Source organism: Pararge aegeria, chromosome Z, assembly GCF_905163445.1.
Source record: "Pararge aegeria chromosome Z, ilParAegt1.1, whole genome shotgun sequence".
Lineage (NCBI taxonomy): Eukaryota > Metazoa > Arthropoda > Insecta > Lepidoptera > Nymphalidae > Pararge > Pararge aegeria.
Genome location: NC_053208.1, coordinates 23,686,330 through 23,709,794, shown reverse-complemented (window position 1 = coordinate 23,709,794; position 23,465 = coordinate 23,686,330). Strand labels below are relative to the sequence as shown.

Here is a 23,465-nt window from a genome sequence, read left to right as displayed (position 1 = left end):
GCAATAATTGAGTCAAACATAGGTTAAAAAACGAAAAATATAAGAACGAAACCGACTTTCGTATTCGTAATGATGTGAAGACGGCACTTCTTCTAATATATCAAATATTATTGATTTACTGTTTCAGTACTTGAAACTATGTATACATAGTTATATCTCATAAACAATAAGGTATTGTGTTATTGCCGCAACTGTAGAAAGCGAACATTGCAAAGAGGCGATAAGATTGCTTATCTTCTGTAGGTAGGTATTAGTTCTAGGTAGATACTATAAACAAAGCTATCGGTAAGCAAAATCCGCGTATCATTGTTATAGTCAAGCACGCATATTTCACTCTACACGTTGAAAAAAAAAACACTAAAATGGATAACGAGCCCGTCGAAACGACTTACATTGTCGCGAATTAAAGTCTTGTAAACATTTTGTTTAATAATTTCTGTTCAGTCGATTGTTTAGGGGCTCACCATTGAATACCATGAAAATAATTGTCCAAAAAGGGTATGCGGGCTCAGAATGATAAGTGCTAAAGACACAGCCACCGCGCTGACTATTATGGAGAGCTTTCAGGCATGCAGGTTCCCTCACGATATTTTCCGTCACCGTTTAGCCAAGTGACATTAACAAAATTAAAGAGATTCGTTAGTGACATCGGCTTTCCTTTCATGGAGACCGTGCCCCGGCACGGACCACTGACTTTTCGGGGTTATGTGCGTTTTTAAATATCACTAGCTTCAAACGGTGGAGGATAACACCGTGAGGACACCTGGATGCCTGAGAGTCTTCCATAATGTTCTCAACGGTGTCTTAAGTCTACCAATCTGCACTTAGCCAGCGTGGTGGACTACGGCCTAAACCCTTCTCATTCTGAGTGGAAGAGCTATGCCCTGTAGAAGGCCGGCAGTGGCCAGTGGACATTGTCTTCCTGAAAGTAAGTTCGAAGTCTACGCACCTTATTTATACATGTTTGATAACGAGCAAACGCAGAAGGCGGGTCTTTGGCAATGTTCTGGCAAAACGGACGGAAAGCACCAGTCAGGCAGTCATCTAGGCGCTGGGGACGTTGACTATTACCCGTAATCAATATCATCAGCCTCTTGACGGCCCACGGCTGGACATAGGCCTCCTTTGTCAAAGGATACCTGTCTCAGCCAATCAGATCGATTTCGGCAGAGCCAGTTACCTACTTAGTAGAACCTACCTCTCTTGTAATATGGAAGCTAACTCCTTGCTGAAGTCGCTGCCCTGTTTCACGTACCGGCGTAACTCGTCGAAGCCGTTCTGTGCCTGCAACAATGAAAATAAACCATAGTAAACACAATGATCAAAACTCCTGATCAAACTAGCTGATGTTACTTTAAGCTAAGTGTGTTGCGGACTACTTTAGGCCGCGTTTGAACCATATTTCTCCAGTTTAAAGTGAGCAAATTTATAAAATCACGAATCGTTGATAGGACTTCGACTTCACATTCAGGGGACCGTGTCCGAATCCCAGCCTATATATGACCTATAAATTTATAAGTTATGTGCGTTTAAAGCAATTAAAATATGACTTGCTTCTACGGTGATAGAAATCATTCAAAAACCAGCATGGCAATTGGCAAAGTGGTGGACTACGGCCTCTACCCCTTCTCATTGTGGGAGGAGCCCTGTAGTGGCCCGGTAATGGATTGATATGATGAAATTCATAAAACTACCACCACAGTAGCGTTTCCAGGGGAAAAGTTTGCTTAGGTGCTTGGCCACCTAAGCTACCTTCTTCCAAAGACAACTAGCTGACGCCCAAAAACAACTTGGTCACCTCTGACAAGTCTCCATTTTTACTGAATATCAATTAACCTTCTTGCTAAAGTACAATTCTGACTTATAATTTATTCTAAGGATTCTCAGTTTAATATCTCTACGCTGGATCAAGCCCCTCGTAAATTTTGGAACAGGTTTTGGAACGTGGCGCTAGTATCTAGAACCGATAAGATACGCTATAAAGCCGCCGCTCTTTGACTGCAGGTCGGCGGCTCATTTGTGTAGTAATTGAAGGCCAAGGCCGCCGTTTTCAACTGTTCGTATTGACTCTAGAATCCGCCGCGGCGGCACCAGTCATGCCATGTCAGGGAACTGACATGCACTGTGCAGGAACTGACCAATCAGTGGGGCGATTATGTAAACATGTCCAGTTATTCAAGGATTGTTAATGAATACAATTGGTCATGGATCGTTGTATGCAAATTCATATTGTGTTAAACTGTCCATCAATGAAGAATCTGAATTTGGAGGATCTGAAAGATATCGGTGCACGTTTTACCTAATAATTCAACCGAACGATTGATCTTTTATGATTTTGATTGAATTGTAACGAAAAACAAATGAGTAACTAAAGTATATAATACATACAGAAAATGAAGAAATATGCCTAGTTTACTTTCTCTAATAGATTCAAAATAAAAAACATTCAATAAAAATATTTAATCGAAAAGTCTCAGTACTTCAAAGAAGCCATCGACTTTTCTTTTTGACGAAAGAAGCGAATGACATTTGATACAGCCATTAGTAAAAACTACATACCCAATATGTTAAACATATATATCTATATCATGAAGCATATAAATCTATGTCATTAAGCAACTGATTTAAAGAGCAGCTGGCGGGAAGAGCCATTTCAAGTTTTTATCACCACTGTTTAAGTCTGTCGGCACGCAGCTGTTACTAAAAGAATAAATGCCAAAGCCTTGGAGCCGCATTCTTTGACCCTGGAATCTCACCCCCCCTCTCTAGGGGAGGTGCTATACGCAACTTTCTTCTCTGCCAAAGTGCAGGACCACTCGGTCAAATAAAACTATGGAAAGGTGCATGGCTTGTCCATGTATTTCATCATCACCCTCCGCTTAGAATTTGCAGTAAGGAAATTTATCTAATAATCTTACGCAAAACTATTTTATGAAATAAGACGTTGGTTCATATTAACTGTTTCGAAACGGAACCCTAAAAAGAGCCCAGTTAAAAAGAGAGATTAATTTAAATGGGAGTATTGGGATTGTTCAATAGATTTATTTGATAATCTTAATCCTGATTGACATTCGTGGCGATCGTGACCTTTAGTGAAAGTATTGTCATGTGTCAGTTTAAAAGCAATGAATCGCACGCATAGGAGAGGACACACACATCTCGGCTTTTGTTGATCGCATCGGGCAAGAGCCCCTAGAAACCTTGGAACAGCAAGAGCTGTAAGAGTCAGACGGGGTGCGTGTGAGCCTGTGTGTGAGTAAGTAACGCCTAATCAAACAAGATTCCTAGGCATACATTTACCTTTCACCAATCCATTTTCAATACGCAACTCACATAAACTAACTTCTCTATAATTCTTGCCATAAGGTTTGGTATTTTGTGTTTGTATTATCAAATATTTTATTTTTCGTATGAATTTAAATAAAAACAAAATTTATGTTTTTTTTTAATTTTCTTAACCTTATCAGAAAACAACCTCTTTATTTAGGTCCTTATCATAACTTTTGTATTCAATGAGATATCTGTCTCAATCGGCGCCTTAAAGATTTAAGGAAAATTATAACAAGGCGTAAATAAAAAAAAAACATGAGAACAAACACGCAAATAAAATTAAAGCGTTTTAACATTTTTGCATTTTCCCTTGCTTTTGCGATAAAAAATAACATTCGCTAGCGATACTTATTTAGCTTCCCAGTTGTTTTCATTTATAACGGAAGAAAATAAATGGACAAACTATGATATTATTAAAATTTTATGGCTACAGATGCAGGGCAATACGAAATAGATGAGAATAAGATAGCGTCCAGTGAAACTAGTCGCAACAATCGACAGTAATAAATGATTAGTAGTAAATTGTCGCAGCCATTATTGCTATCTCAACAACGATCGTCGCAGGCGCTCTGTGTCTGTACTTACCTTTAGTACGAAACAGTACGACTCGCAAACGTCAATGTTTTTCGAGTGCAGTCACTGTAACTTTCGTGTACACATTTCTAAAACTGCATATGTGTGCCAATTTCGGTTGGATATTGCGAAGTGACTTTTAATGATCAAGATTGCGGAAACGAAAGGATATGTTAAGCTTTCGCAGCCTGTCTCAATCAATATTGTCAGTGTTTTAATAATACCACAAAGTTGTGCAATTTAATCGTGCTTATACTTATAAATTTTAAAAGGTACAATTAATTAGGTAAGACAAAGGACAATAAACAAATGCTTAATATGCAAAAGGTTATTTGGAGAGTAAAATATGATGACTTGTCATTAAATTTCACCCACTATATTCAGCTTCTTATTCAAAATAAATCTTTCTTTCTTATTCAATGCTTATAATAGACATTATAGCGTTTCGAAATTACAAAAACTCTATTCACGAGAAGTCCAGGCAGGCTACAGTTGGAAATTATACATTATTGAAAAGCAGGAAGGTAGTAACACTGTTTATGTGAGGGGTTTTCTTTTTAATGCAATTTTGTAGTTATTTCACGATGACGTAATCCCTATTACGTCATCGTGAAATAACTACAAACGAACTCCATTCGAAACTCTAAAGTACTGACGCGGACGCTTCGAACTGTGCTACCGTACTAAGGCTGCCGTAAGCAAATATGTTAATGAGAAGAAATCTCGGAGCAGAGCAAGACAAAAGGAGAGCTAGTAAGTTATTGAATTTCCAGAGCTATTCATTGCACGCGATTTTTATTATTACGATTACTGCATATTCATTGGTTACCTACAAGAAGTGGCAAGGAAGTAGGTCGGTACTGATGTAACTAATCGTTGAGATGACCTTCAACATTTTCTATTGTTTAATCAATATATTGAGTACTGTACTTGTGAGTATTAATGCCAATTAAAGTTTAACATTTCGTTAAAATAATAGTTTACGATTCGAAGGGAGCACTCACACTAACGTAAAACCTATGTTTATGTTTAAAACCGATGAACCGGTATTTAATATGCTACATATTAAATCAATTCTTAAATCCAGATTAACATATGAAATAAATGCTTCAAACAGTGTAAAATAGTGCTAGTCGTGTAAAGTAAGTATCGAAGACAAATAACTGACTGTATACTTAGGTACTTTTATTACAATTTTGCGCAAGCGACAATAAGAAACGTTTCGCGGTTTAGAAGGAGTTAGCTGATAAATAGACAAAAGCGGGAAGAGACTTTGTTTCATACTACATAGTGATAGAGAAGAGAAGATTGAGAGAGTGAAGAGAAGATGGGTTTTAATTCGTAATTAAATGGGCACGTAAATTTTTCATACGTTCATTTCGAATACCAGCAAAACTATGTAGGTAAGAACCATAGATAATGCTATAAAATGTTATACATGTATCGTAGTATTTGATTATACTAATCTGTGGTTAAGGTTAGGGTTGCTATCATAGTTAGTTTTACACTCTAAATTAAAGTGGCGTAATCATATAGAATACATCCAAGCTAGGATAGTATCACTTACTGGAGCCCTGGTAGATCTACCCGATGTATAAACAAGAAATTCCGCACTATTATTTACAAATCATTCGTTAGCCCCTTATAAAAATACCTCATAGAAATATGGAGAAGTGCATGTGATACAAACCTATAATATTATTCAAATTTCTCAAAACAAACTCTTGGAAACCTTGTTCCAACTAGATTTTCGCTATCCAACTAAAAACTAACATACTTTCCCTTAGCCAGTTGTATTATAAATAAAACATGCAAAATAGTTAGAAAAATACTTACCGAAGTCATACAAACACTAATTACTTTTAAAACTTAATCACATCTAAATACACGAAATAGACAAAAATTAAGATTACCCAAGGCTAGAACTAAGTATGGCAGTAAAACAAGTTGAGGGAGCACTACTATACAATAGTCTACCTAAAGTTTTTTGCGAGATATCTTTTAAATCGTTTAAAGATAAGCTAAAAAAGCATTGTTTAAATTTCTTATAAACGCGCCACCTTTTATTTTATTCTACTACCAAAAGCTGTTATTTGTATAAGCTGCTAGTTTTGAATCATACTAACTAGATACCAGATAATATATTACCACTGTTTTATGTTCATTTAAATTTCTCATTAAGTGAAACCGTTTCTTTTGAGAATAATTAATGTCTAATGTTAAAAGCTGTGGAATGCACTCCGTGATGACATTCGACGCTCAAGTCCTTTGCGATTTTTAACATCGTGTAAGGAGGCACTGTTTGTTACTATAAATATGTGTATGTATGTGTTATTTATGTATATAAATTATATAAACATATATATTTATATATATTATTACTATGTTCGCTATGCTCGGAGTATCTCTACCTGATTAAATCAGAAATGTGGAGATCCGTAGAAGAACCAGAGTTACCAAAATAGCACAACGAGCCGCGAAGCTGAAGTGGCAATGGGCGGGGCACATAGTTCGAAGGAGGGATGGACGTTGGGGTCCCAAGGTGCTGGATTGGCAGCCCCGTACTGGTAAACGCAGCATTGATCCACCCCCGACGAGGTGGACGGATGACATTAGACAGGTAGCTGCTGGATTCAAGTGGCACAAAACCGTGGAATTTGGAACTCCCTACAAAAGACCTATGTCCAGCAGTGGACGTCTATCGGTTGATATGATGGTATTATTTAATTAATAATTTATTTAATTATTTATGTATTTTTATAGTGTGTAAATCTATGTAATTATATTCCTTTAGTAAAAAGGTAGCCTGGACGTGATCACTTTTAGTGATAAGGCCGCCTTTTGCACATAATTTATTTTGAAGTAAGTGTTCCTGTGTATTTCCTTTATTATGCAATAAAGTTGTTTAAATAAATAAATAAATTTCTTTAAACCTATAACATGCGGAACCCTAAAAACGAAGCTCTATTTGACGCCATTCAAATGCATTATTCATAACATTACGCCTTTCGTCATATTCAAGTAGATACTTTCTTTTTGTCTCTCCATATTATGAAACAGCTGTCTCATTACTCTTGATGAATAGATTACATACTATCATTATTTTGACTGATCAGGCTATGGGACCGCAGAGAAATTAACCCAAATATGTTGAGTGCGATTGGAATTTGTGTCACTGCGATTGATTGGTGATACATAAAGGTTAACTTAAAAGTCTTGAGTAATTAAAATATCACTTGCTTGAACGGTGAAGGAAAACATCGTGAGGCAACCTGAGAGTTCTACATAATGTTCTCAATGGTGTGCGGAGTCCACCAATCCGCACTGGGCCAGCGTGGTGGACTACGGCCTTAACCCCTTTACATTGTGGCAGGAGACCCGTGCCCTGTAGTATGCCGGTAATGGGTTGATATGATGATGATGAAAGGTTAAGCGCGGAAGACTGTCTCTTTTTATGGTTGCAATTGACGGACCATGTAAATGGCATACATAAATACTTTTAATAAACACCCAGACACTGAAAAAAAATCATGTTCACCACACAAACATTCTGACACAGAAAGCAGGGTCGCTGCACACTGCGCCAATCGGACGTCAATTATTATAATCCTTGTTTCAGAGACTATCCTAGGTGAAACTAGGATAAATATTAACACATATTAAACTGTCATTTTAAAATGAAACAGATCTGAACCATCGGGAATTGGGATGGCATTTTTCCAGTTGTCTGAATTGAAACCACTGCCGTGGACGCAGAAAGCAGAGTCACTGCGCCCAGCGCCAACCGGCTGTAAATCTAACCATAAAAATGGAACAGCCATTTTATTGCTTATCTTTTGATGTTGGAAAACTATTTTATTTTATACTACTCCTACCAATGCGAAAGTTTGTATAGATGGATAGTGTATGGATGTTTGTACTTTCAGGTATTAGCGACAGATGCTAGCAATTCAGAAATTCTAGGAGATCCGAGGATCTGACCCGTGACCACTCAATTGCCAGCTTTCTTTTCTTACTACTATAATGAATAATTTTTAAGTTAACATCTCCTGAGGATGCTCCAGTTTCGGAGAGAAACGTGCGTAGAGAGTACATTGCCGAAGATCTGTTTGGTGTGGAGTATAAGGATTGAAGAAATTATAAATTACACCATACAGATTCTCCTTCTTTTCGCGGACTATAGCAAATTAAGCTTAATTTTCATAATATATCATGGATTTACGAAAAGGAACGCCTGCTTCTATCCATTATCTTTTTTTACTCTTAAGTTAAATGAAAAAACATTTATAATAGGTATTTGCTAGTTAATTGCTAATTAGGCGAAATAGTTTCAAACGTGATCTAGACACGTTTTTGTATACTCTCAACTTCAACCGACCTTCAATTTAGTCTTCTCGTCTGCTTTAAACGCGACTGCCTAAAAACTGTAATTTTTTTAGGTTAATTTTTATGTATGAATACTTAATATAAATTATAAATATACTACGACAATACACAAATCGCCATCTAGCCCCAAAGTGAGCGTAGCTTGAGTTATGGGTACTAAGATGACTGATGAATATTTTTATGAACACCCAGGCATATGAATGCTTTTCAGTGTCTGTGTGTTTATCTGTATATTATAAGTATATTTTCAATAAAAATATTCATCAGCCATCTTACTACCCATAAAACATATTATATTATATATTTATTTATTTGAATATCTATGGGATTTTATTAGAACCCCTTTCCCACTAGCTTTGACTGAATAAAATTATAATATGGCGGCTGTATAGCGCCATTTTTAAATTTGAAAATGTTTGGCTAAGGTTTCTTACTACATCACTGCAGTTAGTTTTAGACTTAGTTCAGTCTTGCATTAGCTGAACCGATTGGGGCCAATTCGGAACCAAAGTAGAAACGCACAGACAAAAAAATTTAAACAAATAAATACATATGTAACGTCATAATAAAAGCGTTTACTATATAACTATAATAAGTAAATAAGTAAAAAAGTACATAAAAAAGTATACGGTACATAGGTATAACAAAAAAAAATATTTTAAAAACTTTTGTTGGAGTCTGTCTGTTTGTTCCGCTTTGTTAATCTCAGAAAAATAAAATTTGGACGGGCCTTTCATAAACTGGCAAATAGAAAATAACGCTTTTTCTGCAATAAAAGAAATTAAACCCAAAGTTGTAGACAAAATACGATTCAGATAGGGAATTTTTTGCAGTAATAGGGGAAAGACGATTAAACATTTTGATTTAACCTGTAGTAACCGCGCGCGCGAATTAAATACTGTTTTAGAATAGAGGATGAAATTTTTGTACAGGAAAAATGTACTTAGAAAGTAAATTGGTCTAGTATAACCATTTATAAACATACACAGTAATATAAATACAGATGTGCTTATATATTATTCACGTCACTCACAATAAATTCTTTAGCTGTCGTCAGTCACGCGCCAAAACGGAATACATCAATGGATTAAATGATTGTATATGAAGCTATATATAAACCATATACTGCAACGCGCTTTAACTTTCTTTACACCATAGGCTTTCACCGCGTACTGTTATGTGACTTAAATTTAAGGCGTTAAGATTCATATTCGTGTGACATGAAATGAGAGTTAAGGCGATTTCGTCGACATCGTGAGTGGAATGACGAGTGCTATGTTGACTTCCGGTGTCGCGGGAAGTGTGGTACCGACATTATAACGTAGAAATGGATTGATCGGTGCTCCATTGCGGACAATTCATATCGCTATAGCTGTTCCCCACGATTTTACTCGCGTGTACTGTTATATCAATACTAATATTATAAATGCCAAAATGTTTGTTTGTTTTTGGTTTATCCTCACTCAATGAAATATTCTATGTACATGATAATGAAGAATAAAAACACAAAACATAGGACGATCTGTCGCTCCGATCAATCGCAAAAAAATCGTCACGGTCTATCGCTGAACTGCAGTATTCTTTGCAGTCTTCACTAAGTACATTTTTGTTACGATATACCATTTAATAGCAACTAGCTTGCAACGGGTAATGGCATCAGAAAAAGCAAAATACTGTATCGTTAGTATTATGATATTTGTCATAACCGATACGAAAAAATATAAAAACTTGTGGCAAGAATCGTAGACAAGTTAAGTTATATGAGTTGCCCATTAAAAATTGATTGGTGAAAGGTAAGTGTATGCCTAGGAATCTCCTTAGACTAGGTGTTACTCGCTTACGCATTGCCTTGTTCATCGATAGTAAAACCGGACATCAGATACACCTGCAAAATCCTTTTGGTGCAGACGGATAAAAGCTATATTATGCCAATTAAGCTTAATTTGCTCTACTCCGCAAAATACAGGAGAATCTGTGTGGTGTAATTTATAATTTCTTCAACCCGTGTACTCCACACCTAACAGATCTTTGGCAATGTACCCTCTACGCACGTTTCGCTCCGAAACCGGAGCATCCTCAGGTCATGTTGACTTTACAATTATTCATTGTACCCTTATATCACTACCGTGTAATTCTTATGTACGCATCAAAAGTGCCACCTGTGGGCCTACTTGAATAAAGATATTTTTGACTTTGACTTTGACTTTGACTTCATACTCCACACCGAGATCTGTTCTCTGTTGATTCTCCTGCAATTCGCAGAATATAGCAAATTAAGCTTGATTTTCATAATAAATCATGGATTTCCGCAAAATAACGCCTGCTTCTATCCAATACGGATAAAAGCTGCCTGTCTAAATGGAACCTAAGTTCCTAACTCGGAAAATTTCTTATTTGTGGAGAGTTGTAGCGACTTGACAACTTTTTCTGTTACCTAAGGTACCTTATTCATGTAGTCGTCAGTCAATGTTTCTAATAAGTTTATCGTTTTCTAATAAGTTTCTAACTGTTTCAAATAAGTTTACCATTTGCGACCTCTGTCGCAATGGATGATATATTTTTGAAGTCGTGTGCTTTCCGAAAAATATATATTCATAATAAAATATATTATTATGAATGATGCATTTAAAGTGAAAAATCTGAACAGTAGCCTATGAGAGACTTTTAATGTATTCTTATATAATAGGTATCTCATTCTCTTCCTATAAGATTTATGTGATTGTTTCTTTATCGTGCCGCATTTTCGTTTAATCGAGTTTCAAATCACACGATTCTAAAGAAGATAAACTACAAAACTGTATCAACAACTCTGATTATTACTAATTTACTACTTTTATTATATATTATTCGAATTTAATGTAAAATAAATAAGAAAAATACATTTTCTAAAATCCAGATTGCGCTGTTAAGAGGTAATGTGAAAAGTATTAAACATAGTATACTGCAATCTGCATTAGTTTTAAATTAAATTTAGCTCAAAATTATAATAAAACTAGTAGATTTGTAATAATCAGAGTTGTTGATATAGTTTTTTAGTAAATCTTCTTAGCAATCGTTTGATTTGAAACGCCATGAAATATGATGTGGATAATCTTTTTTTTTTATTGCTTATAAATGCACAGGTATGCTAGAAACATTTCGCAACTTTCTTGGTCCAGTTTTGAATGTTCAGATAATAGTGATTGAACTTTCTCTAATAATAGTCATGGGCATGGGGCAATTCAACAATAATTATCGGATAAATAATGGCCGCTCCAAAATTAATCACCAATTAATGCTATTTTTCTCTGAATTTATAATTAAATCTAATAATTTGCATTTTTTTTTCCATTTTTTATTGACTATAAATGGCACATTCATTCATGTCATTCTAAGCATGTATTTTTAAATATAAAGGAATACGGATGTATGTACAGCCACTGCAGCCCGCAGTCCGCAATAAAGAATTTTGAATGAATTTCTTGACCTACCAATGCATACATTTAAAAAATGTGTAAAAACGCATCTAGTACAGCGAGGTTACTATACATTTGATGAATTCCTCAATGACAAGGTAGAATGGAAGCAGCCAGCCTCGCTCTCATCTCCCGCAAGATAGCAAAATGATTGTAAATGTTGATGTTGGAAAAGAGCAACTACTGAGTTTCTTGCCGGCTCTTCTCGGTAGAATCTGCTTTCCGAACCGGTGGTAGAGTCACACAAACATGCATACTTGACGTTTCAAAAGTGCTTATAAAGTAGGCCTACTTGAAATAAATGAATTTGAATTTGAATTTGAATTTGAATACTGAGAAAAATTACTATTTTGAAATTTGAATAAATACAAATTTGAAATTAGTACTAAGACAAACCGGTTAACGTGCTCTGCGAGACACGGGGCTACTCCAAAATTTTTTTTTTGGTTCTGATTGAGGTGTCATGTCCAACCCGATCTGGGTTGTATTATATACTTTGATATATGGACTATCGAAATAAAATCATCAAATTCGGTGAAATTTCTTCGTTTTATTTTTAAATCAAAATAACTGAAAAATATGTAATCTAATAGAAACTGCGTATCTTTCTTTGGTACACAAATAGATTGCATTACTTAAATGTTGCAATACAGTTGGTTTAATTTTTTTTACATACATTGATTAGAATAATTTCAGAATAGATATGATATGCATTGCTGACCCTCTGCAACGTAGGGCAGAACTCAAGAAATATAAGTAAGAGTGATAAAATGAAACCTACCAAGATAGATTTTATACAAATATATATGCTAAAAATTTAAAACACAACTTTAAGAAACTATACAAAAAAAGATAAAATAAAAAGTTGCCTCTCCCCGGCGGGGAATCGAACCCCGGTCTCCCGCGTGACAGGCGGGGATACTGACCACTATACTACCGAGGATCATGAGAGCTACATCCAATTTATGGAGTCTCTTATAGGAAACTACGGCTCGCGGCTCGATACCCTCCTGTTAACAAAGACGTGCCGCCAAGAGATATCGATCGCGTACAAAGAAACCGATTAGGGGTGAGGGTGTCACATAACTGCAATACCTCTAACTGGTTACCCGTACCGTCTCAGACTGCATGACCACTTACAACCAGGTGAGATTGGAAATAGGGCAATAGTAGCCATTAAAAAAAAAATGTGTCCGAGTGCTTGAACAATGACATTATAATTCCTACTAATAAAAAAACATTCATTTACAAAAATTTAGTTTCCTTTATTACTCTACCTACAGACAGTACCTACACTTGCCTATATACCAGACTTGCTGTTTCCCGCGGTTTCACCCGCGTGAACTAATTAAGTTAAAATTTAATATTGGCCGGCTCTTAGTCTTAAATCTATGGTTTATTGTGGCTCAACTATGACAGTAGGATGTGTTTCTCGCGCATTTTTTAAAAGTAATTAAGAGTATGTACTTTAATCATTTTACCGAGCAAGGGTAATTTGGGAATTTATAAATTCTGAATTGTCTCTGGTTTCGAGGGAGGCTTTGGCCGTGGCTAGCTACCACCCTGTCGACAAAGACGTACCGCTAATCGATTTCGTACTCTGGTGCGATGTCTTGTAGAAACCGATTTGGGGTATGACTACCATACTGCCTAACAGGATAGCCCGCCGGATAACTTCAAACAACCAATGGTATCTTCTTCTTCTTCTTAGTCGTTTCAGTCTTGACAGACTGGTCGTGGTCGTCATCTGGGTTTTGTGGCTCGCTTGACAATACTTCGCCACTCTTCTCTAACGGATGCCTTTCTTGCGCATTCATGTAGAGGAGCCTCGATTGTGGCCTTCACTTGGTCCGTCCATCTCATCGGTGATCTTCCGCGTGCTCTGGTACCTTCTACTTTACCTTGAACCACAAGTCGCTCAATGGACACGTCATTACGCCTGGACACGTGACCGAAGAAACTAAGAATTCGCACCTGAACTGCAGAAGAAAGGCGCTGTTTGATTCTGAGTTCGTCAAGAATTGATTCGTTTGTACGAAACATGTTCCAGGTCACTCCCAACATTCTCCTCCAGCACCACATCTCAAGAGCATCTATTCTTTTCTTCTCAGTCTCCCTCAGGGTCCACGTCTCCGAAGCGTAGAAAAATATGGGGAATATCAGTGCTTTAGCTAGCCGGACCAATGGTATAAAGGAATAAAAGTATGACGTTGTTACAAGGTCAAGGGTGTAACTCGAAACCACTTGGGGTGTCGTGAATCAAAATAAACTCCAAACGTGAACTAACTTCCGCTGTCTTCTATGGCCGCTAAGTACCTATACCTGCATATTCTGTTACTTTTTAACGCGCAATTATTAACCCTGACGCAAATACGACGGGGTGTTATAACTTTGACGTGTGTCTGTGTCTGTCTTTAGAATCGTAGCTCCCCAACTGATAAACGTATTTTCATTTTGTCATTTTTTGTTTCAAAGGTGTAATAGTCGGGAGTGTTCTTAGCTGTTTGGTGAAACTCGATCCAAGATGGCGACTGCTACAAAATGGCGGGTTACATATTTTCCCACAACTCCCTCAATAAGGTTTTTTAAATTCAAATATATTTTTCGTTTTGTTCTCCGAATCGGCAGACTACAAGCAGATGGGTTGTTAGGGTAGATATGCGATCAGTGACGTGCATAACATATTCACAAAAGCACTGTCTACCTCAGGGTTTGTATAAAACTCGTTTGCGGCGAGGAATTTTTTCAAATTCTATTAGCAATCAGAAAAAACTACTCGTTTTGTAAAAAGTTCTCCATAATGTTCCTAAAACGTATTTACGTTGGAAGACCACTAATCCGCTCTGGGCCAGTTCCCCGGACGAGCCTTTTCACAAAACACTTTACTACTACTGTGTGATGAGCGTCAAGCGCTGGGCACAATAATAATAATCCTTACTAATAATATAAATGTGAATGTAAGTTTGTTTGTTACGCTTTCACGCAAAAACTACTAAGCCGATCATCATGAAACTTTGTACACATATTCCTGAAGGTATTAGAAGTAATATTGGATGCTTTTTATCCCGAAATTAAGCTCAGTTCTTTTGGGAGAGGGCACGAAAATGTTTGACGATTTTACACCATAACGCCGTCAAATTATAACTGATTTAAATAATTACTTTTGTACTTTAGAGGTTATAATGTCTGTTTAATTTTGCGTAGATCTGATGAACGTGATTGGAGATAGAGGACAGAACTCCTCAGCGGGTGGCAGCAAACCCGTCATTTAAGGCTTTATACCCACATTTATGACCCACAGTGATAGGACTAAATAAAAGTTGTCAGAGATGTTCTTCATTACGTCTAGCATATGAAATGCGATTTCGATTCTTCCTTTAACGATTACTATACTTTGTAAGTGAAAGGAGGAGCTGACATTGATTATACAGTTCTTTTTAGATATTGTTTATTATGTGATTTTTTTTTATAAACTACACCAAATCTTTTTTTATAAAAGAATACATAACTTAAAAATTTCGTAAAATTACACCTAAATTGAATGCCGCGTGCCTTACAAAAACAAAAACAAACGCAGACGAAGTCGCGGGCAACAGATAGTAGTTAATAAATTAAAAAACGTGCGTGTTCTTGTGTACACGCGTTAGAAGTTCTACTTTGGCGTAGCTAAATAAAATCTTTTCAAAAATTTTACCTTTTGCCTTATTCTAAGTTTTAAAAAAAACGAATAACTATAAAAAAACGAAAGAAATGTTTATTATAACGCATAGTGCGTTATAATAAACATTTCTTTCGTAGTTAAATAAAGTTTATTTAAGTATCACAAAAAATATTTCTACATAATTAAAGAAATGGAAATAATAAACAAAATTTAATTTGTAACAATAATGGAATCGTTATCGGACAACTAAGTTTCACTCAACATTAAAATTTGACATTTTTGTACAATTTAAGCCGCAGACTTTAACAATTCAAAGTGTACACTGTCAAACCTTATAGCTAACTTCAGGGTGTCGGTTCTTTGGGACGGTGTGCGCGCGTATCGTAAAAATTTACTCTCATCATTTTCCCTAACGCGCCAAAAGAAGTATAACTTCAAAAACGAATGGGAGATGCTACCTCGACGTTTGCCAGCTTGACCAAGGCAGGAAGCCGCAACAACTGGGCTTCCTTGACACAGTTTATCGTGTATGCTACCAAAAATCCTTTCACTCCCAACTGTGTTTGATGGAGTAAACTTTTACCCCAATTAAGTCACTTTCACTGGCGTTCGCGATGTAACGCGTTGCGGCAAGAGAACAATAATAATAGTTTTAATTGTTTTTTTTTGTTTGCGGTTACGTCAACAATGAATCATCATACTTAATGCAGTTTGAGAAATGTGTTGCATGGGAAGAACGAACGTCTCATGACTATTAAAATGTTGAGTTACTAATATGACAAAAGACACTCGATGGTTCGTGTATTACAGACGGCTGATGCGTCGCCAGTTCTTTTTTTTGGCTTGAAATTGGCTCGACACGCTACGTCTCAATCTATTCTCAATATAATGAAGCTGAAGGGTTTGTTTGAATGGCGCTTAAGGTAATAATTACTGGTTCGAAAAGATTTTTTTTTCTTGGATAATCAATCCAACGAATAAAACATCTCGCTACGACTAATAGGAGCGGAGAATTAATGAAGAGAGTTGTAAAAACGTGAAAAAAGATTCCTGGTGGCGTTTGTTGCGAGAATTGTTCAAGTTACGCAAAAATAGTAAAGACGGAATTGTTTCTTAAAAAAAAATTCCACGAATAAGTATGTTAAACTTTGTGGAGATACATACTATGGGTTATGGATACATGGATTTCGGCAAAGTAACACCTGTTGTCCAACGACGAGAGATGTAGAGCAAACTAATGAAACCTTACCCAAGAATTATCTTTAAAGATGTGGTTATTATTGGCTTTAAATGGATTTCCGCAAAGTAACGCTTGCTTACAGTAAACTTACGGATCCGATACATGGTCGCTTACGATGGACCTCATAAGAAGGCAGAGTCGCAGAGTCGTAGAGTCACTCAGCGGGTGAGAGCTATGCAAAGAGTTTGCTACGTGAACAAATCAGAAATGAGGAGATCCTAGAAGATCTAGAGTTACCGACATAGCATAGCTAGTCGCGCTGCTGAAGTGGCAATGGGCGGGGCACATAGCTCGGAGAACCGATGGATGTTTTGGTCTTAAGATGCAGGAATGACGACCCCGCACCAGTAAACGCAGCGGCTGCCAACGAGGTGGACAGACATCAGGCGAATCGCTGGGAGTCGCTGGAGGCAAGCGGCCCAGGACCGTGGATTGTGGAACACCCTAAAAAGACCTATGTCCAGCAGTCAGTGGCGTGCACTTCATACATGCGCAAAAGCACTGCCTATCCCAACGATGAAAAAGATGTAGTATAATTAAAAGAGGCTTACCCAATAATTATCTTTGAAGGCGTGGTTATTAGATGGGCGCAGATGGATCATCTCCTCTAACGTGGTTTGCCAGCGGTCCATGCCGGCGGTTGGCTTGGAAGCCTCGCGACTCACAGCCGCACCATCCTCCGCCTCTTGCCGGGACGCCGCATTACCAATGGCTTCCTTGCTACTGCCGCTTGTGCTGCTGAAGGTCCTGCAACAATCAAAATAACATTTTAATATTTTTAATTTGAGAACATTATGTAGAACTCTCAGGCTTGCAGGTTTCTTCACGATGTTACGAGTTCCTTACCGTTGAGGCAAGTGATATTTTAATTACTTCAAACGCACATTACTAAGAAAAGTTAGAGGTGTGCGTGCTGGGATTCAAACTCGGCCCCCCGAAAGTGACGACGAGCTCAACCCCACTGGACTATCACTACTCATTCATTTTATTATCACCATCACCTTACAATAATTATAAACAAATAATTAATAATAAATAGATATACTCGTACAATAAATACATCGCCAGCTAGCCCCAAAGTAAGCGTAGCTTGTGTTATGGGTACTAAGGTAGCTGATGAATATTTTTATGAATATAACACACATAAATACTTATAATATACAGATTAACACCCAGACACTGAAAAACATTAATTTTCATCACACAAACATTTTCCAGTTGTGAGGATAGAACCCACGGCCTTGGACTCAGAAAGCTGGGTCGCTGCCCACCGGCCAGTCGGCCATCAAATTATGTATACGTATGAACGCCTCATAAGTGTCTGTAAATAAAGATTTTTTGAATTTGAATTTGATGGGGACTTAATACAATTCATTCTGATGATAGTTTTCGAATGCCGAAATGTCACAGTCAATTATAGTTTTGCATATTTTGACATTCACACCGGATAATGCAGCGTATGGTTGAAGCGCACTTGCCTCCAACACGCCAGAAGTCTTATAAGTGGTGGGGAAAACGGAACCCGGAAGGCTATTCCAGATCTTTACGGTGCGTAATAGAAACGAGGAAGTAAAGCGCTTGCCAGTTAGATCGAGCTTTCGAGGCGTGCCATCTTATACCGTACCTACTAAGTAAGGTTATAGTGCAGAGACTATAAAAAAAAATTTGACGGAGTTATATTATGCCACAAATGGATTTCTAAAATTCTTACATTACAATAAAAAGTTAGAATACAGCGAAATTTACAATCAAACTTATTGAGTTTTAATAATAAAAAAAAAATACATATGTTCGTAATGATAAATCTATATGAATGTTCTTTAATTAATGTTACTATAAATATTAGATATATAAATTTTTTTTTCTTGTTTTATGACAGAGAAAGATTATGAAAATAGGGCTGAGGGTTCCGTTCATCTTCTGTTTACTCTATGCTTAATCTAATTAACTTAGACGTAACTACGATGATTCGCAATGTCGGTATAAAGAATCATGTCGTCCTAACGTTCGTTGTTATTCATCGACGTCCATCGAACAGGAAATACTGGTGGATATTTGTCCATTACATATATATAACAAATATCCACCGTGTCCATTCTATACCATTCCATTTAGTGATTTGTGACATTTAATTTTTATTTTGGTTATGGGTAATTTTACGGTAATGTGGAGATTCGTAGAAGAACCAAAGTTACCGACATAGCTCAACGAGTCGCGAAGCTTAAGTGGCAATGGGCCGGGCACATAGTTCGGAGAAAGGATGGACGTTGGGGTCCCAAGGTGCTGGAATGGCAGCCCCGTACTGGTAAGCGCAGCGTTGGTCGACCCCCAACGAGGTGGACAGACGACATTAAGCGCGTCGCAGGTAGCCGTTGGATCCAAGCGGCTCAGAATCGTGGAACTTGGAACTCCCTACAAAAGACCTATGTCCAGCAGTGGACGTCTATCGGTTGATGTGATGATGATGATGATGGGTAATTTTATTTATGCAACTCAAAATTGCAAAAAAAGTGGTCTTATTTTAGGTCGCGTTTTAACTTGCAACGTTCTGAAACAGAATCCGGTCATGGCTTGCTCTTAATCTTAACTAAGTAATTTGACAGCATTGTAGGTACAGATTTATGTACCTGGGCTGAGTATAACTCTCCCCATTCATGGGAGAAAGGCTGAAGAATGATAAAGTCAAATTTGAGAATAAAGTTTGACTTTATAAGAAAGTTATGAGAAATCCTAATTTTAAGATTATGCATATTTTGCCTTAAAATTATTGAAAAAGCAAAAACACTATTTGCTCCGCCAAGATCGGTCACTGCACCATCATTTAAACATTAGAGTTCCCGCACACGAGCCACTGGCTCAACCGGTTAAAACACAAGACGCCGCAACCGGTAAAAACCGGTTAAACCGCGGTGGTCGCCATACGTTACAAATAGTCACTGCCGCTCAATCCAGAAAATATGTTAGTAGGCATGTCATAATATGGTGCACTCATTAATGATAACTACTAAATTAAAATAGACAATGTTAAGATATATTGTATATTTAGTCGTTACCTATATTATATATTTTTTTCTATTTGCTTTTCTTTACAAATCAGACTTTAAGTTATAAGTAAAATAAGCCTTCTAAGCGTTCACTTATGGGCTATCCAAAATGCTGGCGCTATTGCCCCTTTGAAATGCTAGACTTAGCCGTTGGGCTAAATAAGCGCCAACACTTGGGTCACCAGACGTCTAGACCAATTCTTGGGACACTTTTTGGGATTTTTTGTGTGTGTCCGGAGAGAGGCACAGAGAGGCGCCGCAAAATCGTAGTCACTACTAATAACGGAGTATTTACAGCGCTTAATTATAAATTATGTAGTATTTGACCTGTACCACATTATAAAATCATCTTACTCAAATCCTGGGGTGGCTGGAAGAGGTCTCTTATAGAGAGAAGCCTTCCTTTGCTTACTTCATATATATATTTTTGTATCACAATTTCTTGTATATAAACGATAATTAAATAATAAATAACAATATGCCGGAGCAGCGTTTTGTGATTTTGGCCAGTGGCCCGTGTACGGGGACACTTAGTTGTGAATGAACCAAGTTAGAAATTATAAGTAGAAAGCGGTTACAGAATGACGCTATCATGTGTTTTAGCACATTAAAAACTCCCGTGTGAATTCATAAATGAGTTAATCTACACTTTTGTAATAGTTGACGGACCAAGCAGTTGGCCCATCTGAAGCCCATCGCCTATAGACAGTGCAACAAGAGCACTTCATACATGCACAAAAGCTCTGCATACCCTAAAATATTTACAATGTTCGTATAGCTGAATAAATATAACATGCTTCAACGGTGAGTTGTACATAATGTTCTCAAAGATGTGTGGAGTCTACCAATCCGCACTGGGCCAGCGTGGTGGACTACGGCCTTAACCCCTTCTCATTGTGGGAGGATAACCCGCTGCATCCTAGCACCTAGCTATCAACGTCAAAGTGGCAAATGTCTATTTCAAAATGATGACACGTAACGTCTACTTCTGCACACGCTTCTTTTATTGCCTCTTGGGGTCCACTCTATATGTCAAGCGGCTTTTTATGACTAAAACATTTAAGTACCTTACTTATATCCTCAGTAGCCTGGGCTTGGCAATTGAAGCGACTTTAGATTCGCAGCTACATTCTTAAGCTCTTCATATTACTGATTTGATCACGAAGAAATATTCCGAGAAACTACGACCCAGATTTGTTATCAGGCTCATGTAGTTAATGACAGTATTTTGCAGTCATAAGATGAGACATCGGAGCTACCCAATTAGCAGTGTCGTAGAAAGACTTATAATATATTAGGTATATTGAGTAACGTGTCCGCTAAACGCTCTCATGATAATTTCATCCTTAGTGCTAACTGATGACCGTTGAGATAACGTCAGTTGTTCAACTCCCAAGATCACATCGCAAACAAGTTCGGGCAGATTGCTCAAGTTCTGATATTTAATTTATACCGTGGTCTTTTTATATTAAAACATTTAATTTAATGTTTGGCTAGAAAGTCGATTTGATTGCTTCGCTCGGACCTTTATGACAATCGACCTTGGTGCACGATGTACCAAAAGAACCATTACACAAACAAGTGTCGGACGCTTAGCGGTTGCACTGAAGCTTACATTTTGATCATTAAGTACAATGGGGTCTAACTTCTACCAACATTGCAAATTTCAGCTGCCCGTGTATTAAACCTAGTGACTTACAGTCTCTGGTGGACGGAACTGGGCAACAAAACCACTCTTCTAGGTAAAAGCGTTATCAGTGCGGTAAGACTACCTCTACGATAACCAAACCATCTACCAATATTAGTAAATAATTATAAAATACTTGGTATCTCGCATGGGCATGATTACAGCAAACCCACAACTGTATATTTTTCCAGCGTGGGCAGAAGACAATTATCTCGGGATATCCACGGGAATAGGATAAAAATCTATCTTCTCCCAGAGCTTTATGAACTCTCAGAGCACTGGCGCATAAGTGGAAAGAATATCCAAATAATATATATGTGTAATAATATACAGGTGTATCTTAAGAGGCTTTCGCTTGGTTGGATCAAGGGTCGGATGCAGAAGACAGTAGACCTTGAAACGGCGCGTATTGAGAGGAGGTTCCTCACTCTGGAGTCTTGACCGCCGCAAGCCGGTTGCTTGAGCATTCAAAAGTCCCGTAAGCGGAGGGTGGATATTCTTTTTTATAAACTTTTAATAATGTTTTTTTTAGTAAGCATGGTTAAGAATTCAAAAAAATGTGTATCAATAAATGATAGAAAATACGGGGGTGAACTTCTCCTTTTCCATGTTCCCGTGCTTAAGCAGGTGGACACGTTAATTATATCCCTTTTCAGGGGATATAGTCGGGGGATATAATTTTTGTTTCCTACCTGTGCTAACCATGTAGAAACATGTAGAAACATGTAGAAAGATGTAGAAACATGTAGAAACATGTAGAAACTGCAGGTTCGTCGTAAAATATAAGCCATTATTGTCTCAAATAAGGATGACTTCCTATCAGGTATCAACGTAAATCAGGTTATTTGATTTATATTATGGTCTACCAATGAACGTTACTACTACCAGTCCCTAGTTGCCGCTGAGAAAAATACTACCGACACTTGTTTTTTATCTGCATATAGTCTGCGAAAGGTGCAGAACTCCTTTGTGGGGTTAAGTATACGCTTTTACAACATGATTCCTAAGGAAATTCTTGACCTACCAATGCATACATTTAAAAAATGTGTAAAAACACATCTAGTACAGCGAGGTTACAATACATTTGATGAATTCCTCAATGACAAGGTAGAATGGAAGCAGCCAGCAACTACTGAGTTTCTTGCCGGGTCTTCTCGGTAGAATCTGCTTTCCGAACCGGTGGTAGAGTCACACAAACATACATACTTGACGTTTCAAAAGTGCTTATAAAGTAGGCCTACTTGAAATAAATGAATTTGAATTTGAATTTTTTTTATTGGAGATCAAAAATATTTATATATTGGACCCGATAGGTATTGCTGTCGGTATGTTACCTATATAGATTTGATTAAAATATCCTATTTATTGTGGCACTGACTTTCTGGGAAGGACGACGTCTTCCCTGCCGTCATCACCCAATAATCATCATCAAAATCATCATCAAAATCATCATCAAGAACTCATTACCGGCCAACTACGGGGCACTCTAAGCCTTCGCTCAGAATGAGAAAGGTAACGGATTGTCTTACCACGCCCTTGAGAACATACTTATGGAAAACTCACAGGCATGCAGGTTTCCTTGCGGTGTTTTCGATAACCTACCGGTTACTTACTTCATGTTTTTTAAATTGAAAACGCACGTAACTCCGTAAAGTTAGAAGAGCGTGTCGTGGATCGAACTCGGCGGGCCCGCAAGGGAAGCCGAAGCCTTAATCACTAGGATATTATTTATTTATTTATTTATTTATACTCTTTATTTGCACACAAATAAAAATACAAAAAAAGAATTAAAAAAAAAACACAGACAGAAGAAGTATACAAAAGGCGGCCTTATCGCTTTGTAGCGATCTCTTCCAGGCAACCTTAGGATAAGGAAAACAAAAGGATAACATACTGCAGGTTGTGCATATTAAAAAAAAAATACATACTAATAACTACATACTAATACTTAAACTAGATTACACAAATAAAATAATACATAATAAATTAAATATTAAAAAATAAAAAATAATAATAAACTAATATATACTATAACAGTAAGATATTAGCCCTTTTTTACTAGTAATATTAGTATTCCACAATTTAGCCC

The 23,465-nt window shown here is 37.2% G+C and overlaps 1 protein-coding gene and 1 non-coding gene across 3 annotated transcripts in view; both read right to left on the bottom strand.

Annotated features, from left to right (window-relative positions):
- LOC120636234 (nostrin) overlaps window positions 1-23,465 on the bottom strand; it is a 106,138-nt gene that overhangs the window by 18,730 nt on the left and 63,943 nt on the right. For both annotated transcript variants that reach the window (XM_039907611.1, XM_039907610.1), the window contains exons 2-3: window positions 17,197-17,392; window positions 1,199-1,284 (exon numbers count right to left, since the gene is read on the bottom strand). In XM_039907611.1, coding sequence (XP_039763545.1) covers window positions 1,199-1,284; window positions 17,197-17,277 — 167 coding nt within the window. In that variant the 5' untranslated portion in view covers window positions 17,278-17,392. The remainder of the gene's footprint in view (window positions 1-1,198; window positions 1,285-17,196; window positions 17,393-23,465) is intronic.
- Trnad-guc lies at window positions 12,616-12,687 on the bottom strand. Its single transcript has one exon. It is a non-coding gene; the product is annotated as a tRNA-Asp (tRNA).